Below are 15223 nucleotides of genomic sequence, written 5' to 3'. Positions count from 1 at the left end.
CATAACAGTTTTACACAATGGGAGCAAGAGAAGGGGATGAGATTTGGCCAACCATTGGCATAAATACTAAGGACTCCAACAATCTGTCTTAAGAAGTCTACTAAGGGTGGTTAACATGTAAGCCATATGCAGTCTTCTTCCTTCCCCACGGTTGTAAATATTTCCCTGCATCTGAGGATTTAGAACAAATAGGTAGAAGCTACAGCAAGACAGACCATATTTAGCAATGAATCAAAATTAGCAAGAACTTTCCCATCGAGCTGGCTCCAGGAATATACTCTAAACCATGAGTCAGAAAATATCTGGATGGTAAATTTACAGAGGCAATTCTGGGATAAAATGACATTTCAGGATCAAATAACATTTGATTCTTTTTTAAAACTGCAAATCAGATCTTATGGCTTAAAAAAAAGAGAGAATATGTATTTTGAAAGAAAAAGAGAAGGAGAAGCAGCTGGTGATAATCAGCCTCATAGCCTCATGTTAAACTTTTCATGATGCCTGGCAAAGTGACTGTTATAGTGGATATTAGTAAATACTTGTTGGATAGAATTAAATAAAATAAAACCCAGGTGTAGCTATATGGCAGATGAAGTATTATACTAGACAGTCATATACCAGCTTATCGCCATATTTTTAAAATAAATATAGGATAGGTGTGAAACCATTGGGAGGACATGGGGAACTTTGACTTGGTGAAGGTGGTGATCAGAAGAAAGCGACCTGTGGAAATGGAAACACCATGGCTCTAGGATAGTTCTTGTGTTTTCAACAGGAAATGGCTGTGTGGATGAGTGAAGATAATTTGTACATGCAGGAGAGAGCCATGGTGATCATCAGCAGAGTGCTAAGCTTTGCATCCAGGAAAGTCAAGGGATGTGTAAGTCACAGAGTAATCATGCCACGTGCTTCTGAAGACTGCATTTCTGCAGTGCTGCTTTCCAAGTCTTGTGTCTAGAGAGTGTTAGATGCCTGCTTTGTATTATCATACTAGTAGGTTGGGATACTGGGAAAGGAATTAATATCCTACATGACTTTATGTCAGTTAGAGCAGAGTTTCTCAATTAATTAAGATGCCTCATGCTTTCCACAAACAGTATGAGTGTGTCAAAACCAGGCTTTTGCTGACTCTCTGGATTCTCCTCTTTGGACCACAATCAATGTTATTTGTAAACTTATAAATTCTTCCAACCTTACTTTCCTTCTTATTTCTCTTTTTCCTAGAATATTTTTAAACTACCATTTATTTTAAATGTATAACAAGTAATTCTTGAGTACTTTCATTGTAAGACATGCTAAAGACATAGCAGAAGTCCTTCTTTACTATCCTCTCCATCCCAATCTCATCCCTAGCCACGTCTGTGTGATGTGTGTCCTGCCAAACAGCTACGTACACGTACAAATATACATGCACACGGATATACATAGCTTTGTTACTTAGTTTTTCTTTACTAAAGTTACATCATATTTACATATGGTTCTGCAATTTGATTTTTTCACTGAACAGTATGCCCAACAGATACTTTAATAGATTTGCTTCATTATTTTCACTACAGCTTATATCTTATAGTGTTGATGTATTATGATCTACTTAACTATTCTTCAGTTGATGAACATTGAAGTATATTGTGGGTTTTTCTACTTCAAACAATACAAAAATGGTCATCCTTTTGCATGTATGTGAGTATGTACTTAGAAATGCTAAGAAAAATAATAGGCCAAAAAGTATGAATAGGTTAAAACTTAGTAATGCACAATTGTCCTTCATTCTGCATTCCTGTGAATATTAGAGCGCCCATTTCCTCAACCTTCACAAACACCTGGATATTATCAGACTTTTTAACTGTTGCCTTTCAGATGGAGAACAAATAGGTATCTCATAATTGCCAATATTTACTGAGGTTTTCTATATTTTGAATAACATTATTGCCTGCCTTCTAAGAAGCCTCAGACTATCTCTGAACATTTTTCTCTCTTATGGATACTGTGTTTTCAGTCTCTGTTCCATAAGTCACCCTTTACCGTGATTTTTAAACACACTCTACTAATTGTATATCTGATTGCTTAAATCAGTTCAGGAGTTCAGTATGAAGGGGGTCAGAAACATGCATTTGTGACACTATCTTCATGTATCCATTTCTAATACTTGTACAGTCTCTAGACATATTGAGACGAAAAGCCTAAATCAGCCTTATAACATAGTTGAATTTTTATTATTTTATTTAAAATAAACTTTGGGAGATAAACCCATGCACTTATGGTCACCTAATCTATGACAAAGGAAGCCAAAATATACAACGGAGCAAAGATACCCTCTTCAATAAGTGGTTCTGGGAAAACTGGACAGCCACATGTAAAAGAATGAAATGAGAACACTCCCTAACACCACACACAAAAATAAACTCAAAATTGATTAAAGACCTAAATGTAAGGCCAGACACTATAAAACTCTTAGAGGAAAACATAGGCAGAACACTCTATGACATAAATCGCAGCAAGATCTTTTTTGACCCACCTCCTAGAGTAATGAGAATAAAAACCAAAATAAACAAATGGGACCTAATTAAACCTAAAAGCTTTTGCACAGCAAAGGAAACCATAAACAAGATTAGAAGACAACCCACAGAATGGGAGAAAATATTTGCCAACGAAGCAACTGACAAAGGATTAATCTCCAAAATATACAAACAGCTCATGCAGCTCAATATCAAAAAAAACAAACAACTCAATCAAAAAATGGGCATAAGACCTAAATAGACATTTCTCCAAAGACATACAGATGGCCAACAAACACATGAAAAAATGCTCAACATCACTAATCATTAGAAAAATGCAGATCAAAACTACAATGAGGTATCACCTCACACAGATTACAATGGCCATGATCAAAAAAATCTAGAAACAATAAATGCTGGAGAGGGTGTGGAGAAAAGAGAAACCTCAGGCACTGCTGGAGGGAATGTAAATTGATACAGCCACTATGGAGAACAGTATGGAGATTCCTTAAAAAACTAAAAATAGAACTACCGTATGATCCAGCAATCCCACTACTGGGCATTTACCCAGAGAAAACCATAATTCAAAAAGTCACATGCACCCCAATGTTCACTGCAGCACTATTTACAATAGCCAGGACATGGAAGCAACCTAAATGTCCATCAACAGAGGAATGGATAAAGAAGATGTGGTATATATATATACAATGGAATGTTACTCAGCCATAAAAAGGATTGAATTTGTGTCATTTGTAGAGACATGGATGGACCTAGAGACTGTCATACAGAGTGAAGTAAGTCAGAAAGAGAAAAACAAATATCATATATTAACACGTTAATGTGGAATCTGAAAAAAAAAAGCAGAAATAGAGACACAGATGTAGAGAACAAATGTATGGATTCCAAAGGGGAAAGGGGGGTGGGATGAATTGGGAGACTGAGATTGACATATATACACTATTTATACTATGTATAAAATACATAACTAATGAGAACCTACTACATAGCACAGGGAACTCTACTCAGTGCTCTGTGGTGACCTAAATGAGAAGGAAATCCAAAAAAGAGGGGATAATTGTATACATATAGCTGATTCACTTTGCTGTACAGCATAAACTAACACAATATTGTAAAACAACTACACTCCAATAAAAATTTAAAAAAAGAAAGTGAGAAAAAGCCAAAAACTACATAAATAAAATAAGCTTTGGAACATAATACAATTTACTTACATGGAAAATACAGTCCATGATGTTCTTTGCATCATGCTAATTCCCCATCTCAGTGTCCAAAAGAGAGACTGAGTGGCTTGTTTTAAATATTCTGATTCTTTGGCCTGGGAAGTCAGTCTCCCTCTATTTCTGAGATGGTTTGGAATGTCCATTCAAATGGACACAAAATTTTGCAAGTGAGGCTAGAGATTAAGTGTAGTTCAACACTCCAGTCTGTTTTCTGTATAGTTCCTAACATGTTTTATATATTCAGCAAGCATTTGATGGAGACTATTCACACGCTTCTCTTTGCACTTCAATACACATATACATTTTCTATTTATATATCTAGTGTATATTTATATACTAGATATATACTATATGTGTGTATAAATATATATATATCTACTAGTGAGTTCCACTCAGGTAGCAGGTATGACATCTGGGGGTTTCATCTTCTGCTATCACCTCTACTCTCTTTCAATTACAGTTGTAAAGTTCATTCTCCCCAGCACATAGCCCACCCTTCAACTGTGAAACAATAAATGTGTAAATTCATATGTACAGCAGAAGGCTCTCATAAATCGTTGAGGGCTCCTAAGCTTTAACTGAGACCTTTGAGAAGCCAAGTGGTTAACGTATTCCTCTGTTCTGCAATGCTTGCTGAATGCCACCAGGTGGAAGCACACCAGCATTTTCCAGAAGGTGGGAACTAAGATAGCCTCAACGGGCTTATATCACAGTCATGGAAGCATAAACCTTTACTAAGTTAATTTTCTCTTTAAAATAAGATAATTATCTTATAAAGATAAAGATAAGATAATTATCTTCTGAAGATAATTAAGTCAGTGAAATTAATGGAGATGGGGGAACAAATACATAAAACAATCAAAAATATTATTAATAAATTAAAAGCTAAACTACCCACAGGCAAGGTCTGTGTATCTCTATATCTGACACATTGTAAATAATAAATGAAGATTTGTTCTGCCATTCTCTAACTAAACGTAGCTACCTATTCTGTTCTCAGGTTCTGGCCATTCACTGGATAAAAACTATTTTCTTCATAAATTACCCTAGCCTATGTCTCCCAGACTCTCAGAGGCCCTTGTCCTATTGAACAATACTTTCATTTGTATTCTACCAGAATTTAAAGTGGTATTCCTCTTATATGACCTGTGTGCCTATCAGAATGAAGAAACTGCTACATTCAAAGAATATTTGTCCTTTCAATTAAACTGTTAATTTCCAAACGGGTGAAGAAATGTGAGCTAAACATGTCATATTATCTCATTAACAGATTTTTCCTAGGTTTGTTCCTTTGGCACATCAGCATTTAAAAGACAGGTGGGGGCTTCCCTGGTGGCGCAGTGGTTGAGAGTCCGCCTGCTGATGCAGGGGACGCGGGTTCGTGCCCTGGTCCATGGAAGATCCCACATGCCGCGGAGAGGCTGGGCCCGTGAGCCATGGCCGCTGAGCCTGTGCGTCCGGAGCCTGTGCTCCACAACGGGAGAGACCACAATAGTGAGAGGCCCACGGACTACAAAAAAAAAAAAAAAAAAAAAAAGACAGGTGGAAGGTTTCCAGTCAAAGCTAACAGATTGTCCACATGTCTATCTCCTCCCCCTCCACAAAATGACAGTAATAAAATTTGTTAAATGCTGCCATTGCAACAAAGAGAATTAGTAACAGGTTCTCAGTGGGCTAGTGATGTCAGCAAACTTCTGCATGACAGAACAGATAGAAGATGGTAACTGATAGTCTGGCAGGGGAAGCTGAAAGGCAGGGGCATGTGAACATTAGAATGGAGGACAGCTGAAAAGGGAGGGAGTATCCCTATGGAACCCTGAAGAGTCTGGAGCTATGGAAGCCCAAGTAACGATGAAGAGTGGGAGGCAAAGGAAAGCTGAAGACATACACATGCACCGAAAAGACTCACAGAAAGTTTATACAGAAGGATCTATAGTGCCTCCCATCCCCGTTTACACACACACTCTATATTCCACAGGGACATGAGTCCATTGGTAGGTAAAATTTGAGGACATTTTTCTCAAAACAATTGTAAATTCCCTGAAACGATCATCTTGGTTCTGTTGTTTAGATACACTTCAGCATGATCCCAGCCTACCCACCCAACTACTCTAAAGCCAAGCCCACCAGTTGACAAGCCTTGGTCAAAATCCCACCAGTGGAATCACGTTCTTACATACGACTAGACAACCAAGAATTTGCCAGACATTTGAGAAAACCCTCCAAATACAAACATAAAAGAGATAGCCCCAAAACCCTCCAAATACAAGAGATAGCCCCAGGTAAATAAAGAGAACAAAAATGATTATCAAAAATAGATAATTCTGAGTACAGATGAGAATTTAGTCTCAAAAGGAGTAGAGAGGACATATTTATATGCCAAAAGGAAATATAACTAAAAATGAGTATGGCCTATGCACTGATTCATCACAGCAGGAATAGATAGGCAATGTCCCGAAGTGATTTTAGAACTGAAGTAGAAGTCCATTGTTTAGAGATGTATAGTTGATTTCCAAAAGCAGCAGCTAAAAAACTTAGAAGTGGTTGCTTCTGGAATTTAGCACCTAAAACTGTCATAATTGTTAAGATAAGGAACTGGAGAGGCCAGATGTACACAGAAGAAGGAATCCAGTAAGAAAGGGCCAGAAAACTAAGCAGGCACTTAGACTTAGGAACAAATACAGAGAAGTTACTTTTCTCCAGGTCTTAACTCTTTCCTTCTTTCAGCACTTTAGATAGATTTTCTAAAAAAGCAGGACTATACTGTATTAATGTTCCCAAAGTCTTGTGTTTGAGGGGGTGTGACTTGGTTGGCACACTTCTGAAGGGACTGTGCAGGGCATCATCAGTGTGCCCCATGGTTCACACAGCTTTATTCCTCTCTTGGCCTGTCCTAGGTCAGGTCTCCCCTCCTCCTCAAACACGCTATGCAATCTAGACATGGCCACACCTACTCTGCTAGAGACACACATCTAGACAGACCATATCTGGCATCATTAGCAGCTTCCTTTACAAAGACACCTGCTAAGAGTTACACATCCACAAGTTCATGAGAAGGAATAATCAGAGAGAACGCGCAAGGCAAAAACTATAACACAATAAAACTTTAAAACCAATCCTCTGTAAATGGTCCCCAGGTTCAGTGAGCTAAGCTGTGAGAAGTACTACCCTGGTTCTAGGTACTTTCGCTATAAAGGTCTTTGCCATAGACATCTTTGTAGCATAACGAATTGGCCATAAGGCAATTTTTTCATAAAAGATAAAATAACGAAAAATAAAAGAGGGACGTTATAAAGGTCATAATGAAACATGAAAAATTAATAACAAAATTTAAAAGGCTTTCTTGAGAAATACAATTTAAATATTTACATACAATTTAAATATATTTAAATTGTGTGTAAATTCGTGGCAATCCTGCCAAATAACTGATTTTATTTTGTGGGTTGTACTTAAGCACTTGTCTTTGAAGTCTCTCATTCATAGTACGTGTTTTGCTTTTTGATTCATCTCCTCATTCAGCATGATAGTTTTTCTTTTTTGCTAAAATTTCTTCCTTCATTTCATCCTTCATTCCAAGTATCAGGATGCATATTTCTAACTGAGCTTTGTATTGCATTATAAAAACCTCTGCACTGTTTTTTGTTCTTGGCATCTTGCCACATGTCTGTTCATAGATGTTCCAAAGCTCTATGGGAAATGTGGGTTCAACTCTGCACCTCTGAGACCCTTAGCCTCTTTCTCCTCCAATGTAGTGTGCTTCAAAATAAGAAACCAACTCTTGGGGCAAATCATTGTCATCTCTCAGCTCAATAAAGCCACCAATAAAATGGCTAACTGAAAGAAAGTCTAACTCATTTCAACCAGTTGAAACCAAAGTGTCAAACCAAACAGCCTACTAGTTATTTTATCTTTCACAGCAAAATTGCCTTACAGACAATTAGTCATGTATTAAAAGGGTTTGCGGCAAAAATGCTCGTGGCAAAGATGTTTATGGCAGAGAAGCTTGTGGCAAAGTACTGGACACATACTCATACTCCTCCATCATGCCCAACAGAGAAACAGAACACCTTCCCCTTTTTTCTTAAACCCATAATGCAAAGGTGGTTCTTAAAATCTTGCCATTTGATAGAAAAAGAAATTTGGAATGCAAACCAAAAGAAGAGAATAGCCAGGGGAAAATAAAATACTTCTTCCTAGGGCCTAGAATAAATAGCAACCCCTACTGTCTGCTTCTAGATTCTTCTAAGTCATAGGACTCCTAAAATAGGGGGAGCCGCAGGTACCCTTACAAAGAAATACAGGCAGAAAGAATCCAAGGAAGACATCCACAGAAGCAGATTATCTTCCCTTCGTTTACTAAGACTATCACTCCCAACATCCTAATTCAGTCGTATCCTTGGCCCATGACCTAGTTCACCTCACATTCTTCTTCAGGAATGATTCTGTGTGTGTGTGTGTGTGTGTGTGTGTGTGTGTGTGTGTGTGTGTGTGTGTGTGTGTGTGTGTGTGTGTGTGTGTGTGTGTGTAAGACTGAGACAGGCAGACAGAGAGACGTGAGTGGGTCAAGCAACAAGAGACGCAAGGATAAGGGTATATAAGAGTAATACAAAGAAGGAGAAACAGGTCTTGGGATCTCCCTGGAAGGTTGACTTGAACTCTAACTTTTACCACCAAAGCATCTATCTAGGAAAAGTAATCATTTGTCTTAGAGATAAGAAGATTCTGCAGGCCTACTAGTTTAGCAAACCTACATGTGGGAAGAGTCCTTTTTGTTTAAAGAAAATTGGTAATAATTCTCATATCTTCACAAAAGCAAAATATCTCTTCCATCTCTCCTTTCTTCTTTTATGTGTCTACTCCTCTCTATTTGCATTTTATCTGGCTAAACAAATCAGTCAAGATAAAAACCTAAATATTTGAGAAGCCTATGTGTCAAGGAAGTTGTGTGTGTGTAGGGGGGGAATATATAAATGTTCTGGCAGTAGGTTTGATACCAGAAGCAAATGCTTTGAGTTCTTTAAAAAATTAATTTCCCTGGGAAGAATCAGAGCAATTCTCAGAAGAAAAGTTTTCTTCAGTGACTTACAGAGTCATCTGAAGTGTTCTCCAGTGACTTACAGAGTCATGTAAAGTGTTTCATACATGGAGAAGAAAGCATGAAAGTTTCTGGATATTGACTCCCCCACCCCAGTATCCTAAGAATTTGATACCTACAAATAGCTCCCTAAAATATAGACTAGAAACTAACGTTAGTTGAGTCTCTATTATTGCCAAGCACTTTGCTAGGAACTTTCTTTTTTGTCATAAATGCTACCCCCTTAGTTCCTACAATAACTGTTACAAGGTAACATTTGTTATATGCATTTCATAGATGAGAAAATTGAGGCTCAGTAACGGAGTGAGGATTTTAATACAGATTTTGCGAACTCTGAAGCTATATACATCAGACACAAACACTTAATGTTGACCGTGCATAGCAAATACATTTTTTTACTTTGTTTTTTCACTAGACAAGTGTTGATGTTCCATGTTTGGGTGTCCTGGCAGCAGAACTGTCTCTTTTGTGTTCCCATGCTGATCCCTCGATCACACAACAAGCATCCTTGGGAATGTATCACCTCCTCTGCATTGCAAAGTGTCAGAATGGTAAGAAAGATTCATCTTTTCTAAGGATTACTAATAATCTGTTCCTAATTATTATACTTGTGGGTCCCAAGGGGGCTCTACGTCTGTAGATTTCAAAATCCTGCCCCAAGATCTATAGCTTCACTTTTTAAAATGTATTTTTAAATCTTTTTTAGAATTATTTTTATAATGTTATAGTTGGTTCTTCAATGTCTATAACATACTATATTTAGATTAGTGTTGGGTGTTAATGGTGGGAACAGGAATGCTGGGTGGAGGCAGGGAAGAGAGGAAGAAAAATTACCAATGGGACTTTCTAAAAAGAGGCTTAGTTTTTCTCTGTAATGGAGTATCAAATAGAATACTCAGATTCTTGCTTCAATGGTGGGGAAAAATTAGCCCAAGACCTAAATAAATGCTGCTCTGGTCTGCCTAACAAAGCATAAGAGCAAGACCTTATGGTATCAAACTATTTCCAAATACTTTAACAGAGAATAGATTTACTGTCCCATAATAAACAACTATTTAAAGATTATATATACTAATTGTTCTCAAGTCACTGGACATCAGATAACAAAGGACAATGATTCCTAATGAGATGGGAACAAATGAACAAATAAGGCAGAGTCTACAACTGACTGAGTTTACAACCTAGAGTAAGTTTCTAGGCTGCAGCCCAGAAAGGAGTAACCCAAGAGTCTCACCAAGCTGAAGAGACAGAATTGGGAATCCAGATAGATCAAGATATTTAGAGTTCACAGGGCAAAGCGCCAGAAAGGAGTGCACAAAGAGAGAGCTCCAGAGATGTGCAGAGAGCCCTTTAACTATTTGGCTATGTAAGGATCAGAGCACACATGTGAGGAAACTACCTGAGGCTTGCAGGGGAGAGGGTGGGGGTAACACCCAAAATGGTTAAAGGATCCACTGAATCCCAAAAGACTGGAAATGGTGCCTATGCCTATAAGCTAGAATTTAAAACTTCATAATTCATAAGTAATGAAGCAGAGTACAAAGAGATTTTGTCTCATCAAGAGGAAAAAATTATCCCTGAATTATTTTAGTGCCACCTAACACAAGTTAAAAACAAGACCTAAAATTATCAACTGATCTCCAAATACTTTAATTGTTTATCAGAAAAAGCTCAAGCTTACTTCTAGGAATACAAAAATTCCATCACTTAACAAGTTAAAATGAACAGTTTGGACAAGTTAAAATTAACAATGTCTGACATGCAATAAAAAATTACTAGGCATGCAAAGAAACAAAATACAACCCACAATAAAAAGCAGAATGAATAAAAACTGACCCAGAAATAACACAGATGATAGAATTAGTAGAGACATTAAAACAATTATTATAACATATTCCATTTAGTTAAGGAGTTAGAGAAAAAGATGAACATGTTAATGAGAGACAAAGAAAAGTCTCTAAAAGACCCAAATTAAACCTCAGGAGATGAAAACTACAATATCTGAGCTGAAAAACACTCTGGCAGGGATTAATGGTATAATCTTTTTTATTGAGGTATAGTTGATTTACAATATACACAATATACATTTACAATAGGTGTACAGCATAATGATTCAGTATTTATACAGGTTTTACTCCATTAAAAGTTATTACAAGATAATGGCTATAATTCCTTGTGCTGTTAATATTTCCTTGTTGTTTATCTCTTTTATACATAGTAGTTTGTATCTCTTAATCCCATATGCCTAATTTGCCCATCCCCTCTTCCTTCTCCACTTTGGTAACCACTAGTTTATTTTCTATATCTGTGAGTCTGTTTCCATTTTGCATATACATTCATTTGCATTTTTAAATTTTTTAGATTCCACATATAAGTGATATCATATGGTATTTGTCTCCCTCTGTCTGTCTGACTTATTTCATTAAGCATTAATATTCTCTAGGTCCATCCATGTTGCTGAAAATGGCAGAATTTCATTCTTTTTTATGGATGAGTTTTATATATCTAGATAGATAGATAGAAGATATATCACATCTTCTTTATACATTCAACTGTTTATGGGCACTTGGGTTGCTTCCATTTCTTGGCTATTGTAAACAGTGCTGCTATAAACATAGGAATGCATGTATTTTTTCAAATTAGTGTTTTCATTTTTTCTTCATTTTACTTTACTGGCTATATACCCAGGAGTGGAATTGCCGGATCATATGGTAGTTCTATTTTTAGTTTTTTGAGGAACATCCACATGTTTTCCATAGTGGATGCACCAATTTACATTCCCACCAACACTGTGCAAAGGTTTCCTTTTCTCCATACTCTCGCCAACATTTGTTATTTGTAGACATTTTCTTGATAGCCATTCTGACAGGTGTGAGGTGATATCTTATTGTTTTTTTGACTTGTATTTCTCTAATAATTAGTGATGCTGAGAATCTTTTCATGTGCAACAGTGTAATCTTAAAAGGAGCTGGGGCTGGGAGGGGGGAACATTTCATTCAGAGTAAAGGTAAGGTAAGGATTATAGCAAATTTCTCATGAGACAATGCAAGCTATAGGCAATGAAGCAACCTCATAATGTACTGAAAGAAAAAGCTGTCAATCTAGAATTCTTTAACCAGCAGAAGTGGTACTCTTTCAAAAGCAAAAGTGAAATAAAGACTTTTTAGATATACAAGAGCTGGTAGAATTTATCACTAGCATATCTGCAGTATGAAAAATATTTTATGAAATTATTCAAGAAAAAAATGATGTCAGATGATAATCTAGGTCTACATAAAGGAATAAGGAGCATTGGATTGCAACTATGAAGGAAAATATTAAAATTTTCTTCCCTACTTTTTAAATCTCTTTAAATGAGAATCAACTATTTAAAGCAAACAAACAAAAACAATGTAAGAGCTAAATATGTGACAACAATATCACAGAGTCTTGAAAGAGCATGAAATATGAGGTTCTTATCCATAAATTCATAAAATATCACTTCAAAGTAAACTGTGATAAGTTAAAGATGTATAATATAAATCCTAAAGGAACTACTTAGCTAATATAACGAAGAGTTTTATATAATAAGCCAAAATGGAGATAAAATAGAATCATAAAAAATACTTAATAAAAAAAAGACAAAAAAAGAAGAAAAATATAAAGAAAAACAGATGGAAAGCAAAAAGTGAAATGAAGACTTAAATCCACTCATAATATATATAAATGCTCTAAATATCTCCAATGAAAAGGCAGAGATTATCACACTGGATAAAGAGCAAGACTCACCTATATACTGTCTATGAGAAATCTACCTTAAATGTAAAGACACAAATAGAATACAAGTTAAAAGTTGGAAAATGATATAACATGCTAACACTAGTCAAAAGAAAGCTGAAATGACTATATCAATATAAAAAAAATACACACATTTCAGAGCAAAGAATGTTTCCAGGGAAAAAGAGGGTCATTTCATAATGCTAAAGGGGTCAATTAATTAAGAAGACATAATCCAAAACATTTATGTACTTGAAAACAAAACATATTAAAATAATCAAAATACATTAAACAAAAGCTGATAGGACTACTATGAGAAATAGGTCTACAATTACAATCAGAGAATTCAATACCACTTTTTCAATAAACTATTACACAAAAAATCAATAAGGATACAGACCTGAACCAGCTAGATCTAACTGACATTTATAGAACACTCTACCAAAAATGGAAAAATAAACATTCTGTTCAAGAAAAAAACAGAAAATTTACCAAAATAAACCATATTATAGACCATAAGACAAGCTTCAAGAAATCAACAGGTAGTTAAGTCATACAAAATATGACGAAAACAGAGTTAAATTAGAAATCAAAAACAGAATTAACACCATACAGAAAAATAAACTCAAAACAGATTAAAGACCTAAATGTAAGACCAGATACTATAAAGCTCTTAGAGGAAAACATAGGCAGAATACCCTTTGACATAAATCGCAGCAATATCTTTTATAATCTGTCTCCTATAGTAATAGATATAAAAACAAAAATAAACGGGACCTAATTAAACTTAAAATCTTTTGTACAGCAAAGGAAACCATAAACAAAACAAAAAGACAACTCACAGAATGGAAGAAAATATTTGCAAACAATGCGAATGACAAGGGATTAATCTCAAAATTTATAAACAGCTCATGCAGCTCAATATCAAAGAAAACAAACGACCCAATCAAAAAATAGGCAAAAGACAATACAGATGGCCAACAGGCATATGAAAAGATGCTCAACATCACTAATTATTAGAGAAATGGAAATCAAAACTACAATGAGATATCACCTCACACCAGTCAGAATGGCCATCATCAAAAAATCTACAAATAATAAATGCTGGAGAGAGTGTGAAGAATAGGGAACCCTCCTACACTGTTGCTGGGAATGTAGATCGGTACAGCCACTGTGGAGAACAATATGGAGGTTCCTTAAAAAACTAAAAATAGAGCTACCATATGATCCAGCAATCCCACTCCTGGGCACGTATCTGGAGAAAACCATGATTTGAAAGGATACATGCATCCCAATGTTCATTTCAGTGCTGTTTATAATAGTCAAGACATGGAAGCAACCTAAATGTCCATCAACAGATGAATGGATAAAGAAGATGTGGTACATATATACAATGGAATATCGTCCATTAAAAAGAATGAAACAATGCCATTTGCAGCAACATGGATGGACATAGAGATTGTCATACTAAGTGAAGTAAGACAGAGAAAGACAAATATCATATGATATCACTTGTATGCAGAATCTAAGAAAAAAATGATACACAAATGAACTTATTTACAAAACAGAAACAGATTCACAGACTTAGAGAATGAACTTATGGTTACCAGTGGGGAAGGGTGGGGAGGAAGGATAGATTGGGAGTTTGGGATTGACATATACACATTGCTATATTTAAAATAGTCAACAAGGACCTACTGCATAGCACAGGGAGCTCTGTTCAATATTCTGTAATAAACTAAATGGGAAAAGAACTTGAAAAAGAATAGATACTTGTATATGTATAATTGAATCACTTTCCTGTACACCTGAAACTAACAAAAGATCGTAAATCAACTATACGCCAATGTAAAATAAAATTTTTTTAGATTTTAAACAAGTTAAAAATAAATAGAAGTGGGGAAAGGATTTATTCAAGTTAAACTTTTATCAACTTTTTAATAAATGGAAACTCTGGAGATAAATTTTTAAATTTTAAAAGAAAAAAGATATCTGAAAGTTCAAAATATCTGGAAGCTAGATAACCTGTTTCTAAATAACAAATGTGTCAAAAAAAGAAATAAGGGATATTTAAAGCATTTTGAACTACATGAAAATGGAAATATAAAATTTCAAAATTTATGGAATACAGCTAAACAAGATTCCAGAGGGGAAATTCTTAGCACCATATGCCTACATTAGAATAGAGAAAAGTTCTTAAATCAATGACCTTAGCTTCTGCCTTAAGAAAGTAGAGAAAGAAAAGCAAATAAAACCAGAAGTAAGAAGATGAGAGGAAATAATAAAGACCAGAACAAAAACCAATAAAACTAGAAAGCGGAAAAACCTTAAGGGAAAGCAATGAAGCCAAAAGCAAATTCTCTGAGAAGATCAGGGGAGAAATAAGAGAAAAGACACAAATTACCAATATAAGGAATGAGAGAAATAATATCACTAAAGATTCTATGGGTATTAACAGAATAAAAAGTGACATTATGAACAACTTTAGGCCAATAAATTTGACAAGTTAAGCAGACAAATTTATTGAAAGACACAAATTACCAAAGCTCACTCAAAAAGAAATAATCTGAATATTCTGTATCTAGCAAAGAAGTTGAGTTTGTAGTTTAAATCTTCTGCAAAGAAAAGTCCAGATC

The 15223-nt window shown here is 35.5% G+C and overlaps 1 protein-coding gene and 1 long non-coding RNA gene across 3 annotated transcripts in view; one reads left to right on the top strand and one right to left on the bottom strand.

Annotated features, from left to right (window-relative positions):
- Nucleotides 1–15223, bottom strand: part of LOC307184679 — a 554503-nt gene that overhangs the window by 264206 nt on the left and 275074 nt on the right. The window lies entirely within an intron of this gene.
- The window catches only part of MROH9 (maestro heat like repeat family member 9), a gene marked incomplete at its 5' end in the record, with an annotated part of 86666 nt that overhangs the window by 31230 nt on the left and 40213 nt on the right, over nt 1–15223 (top strand). The window contains 2 exons of the mRNA XM_079937349.1: nt 776–880; nt 9247–9469. Of these exons, the coding sequence (XP_079793475.1) occupies nt 776–880; nt 9247–9469 (328 nt within the window). The remainder of the gene's footprint in view (nt 1–775; nt 881–9246; nt 9470–15223) is intronic.

This window comes from Stenella coeruleoalba, assembly GCF_951394435.1.
Source record: "Stenella coeruleoalba genome assembly, chromosome: 1".
In the NCBI taxonomy this organism is placed as follows: domain Eukaryota; kingdom Metazoa; phylum Chordata; class Mammalia; order Artiodactyla; family Delphinidae; genus Stenella; species Stenella coeruleoalba.
The sequence above is the reverse complement of the archived record's forward strand: the minus strand, read 5'-3'. Positions and strand labels throughout refer to the sequence as shown.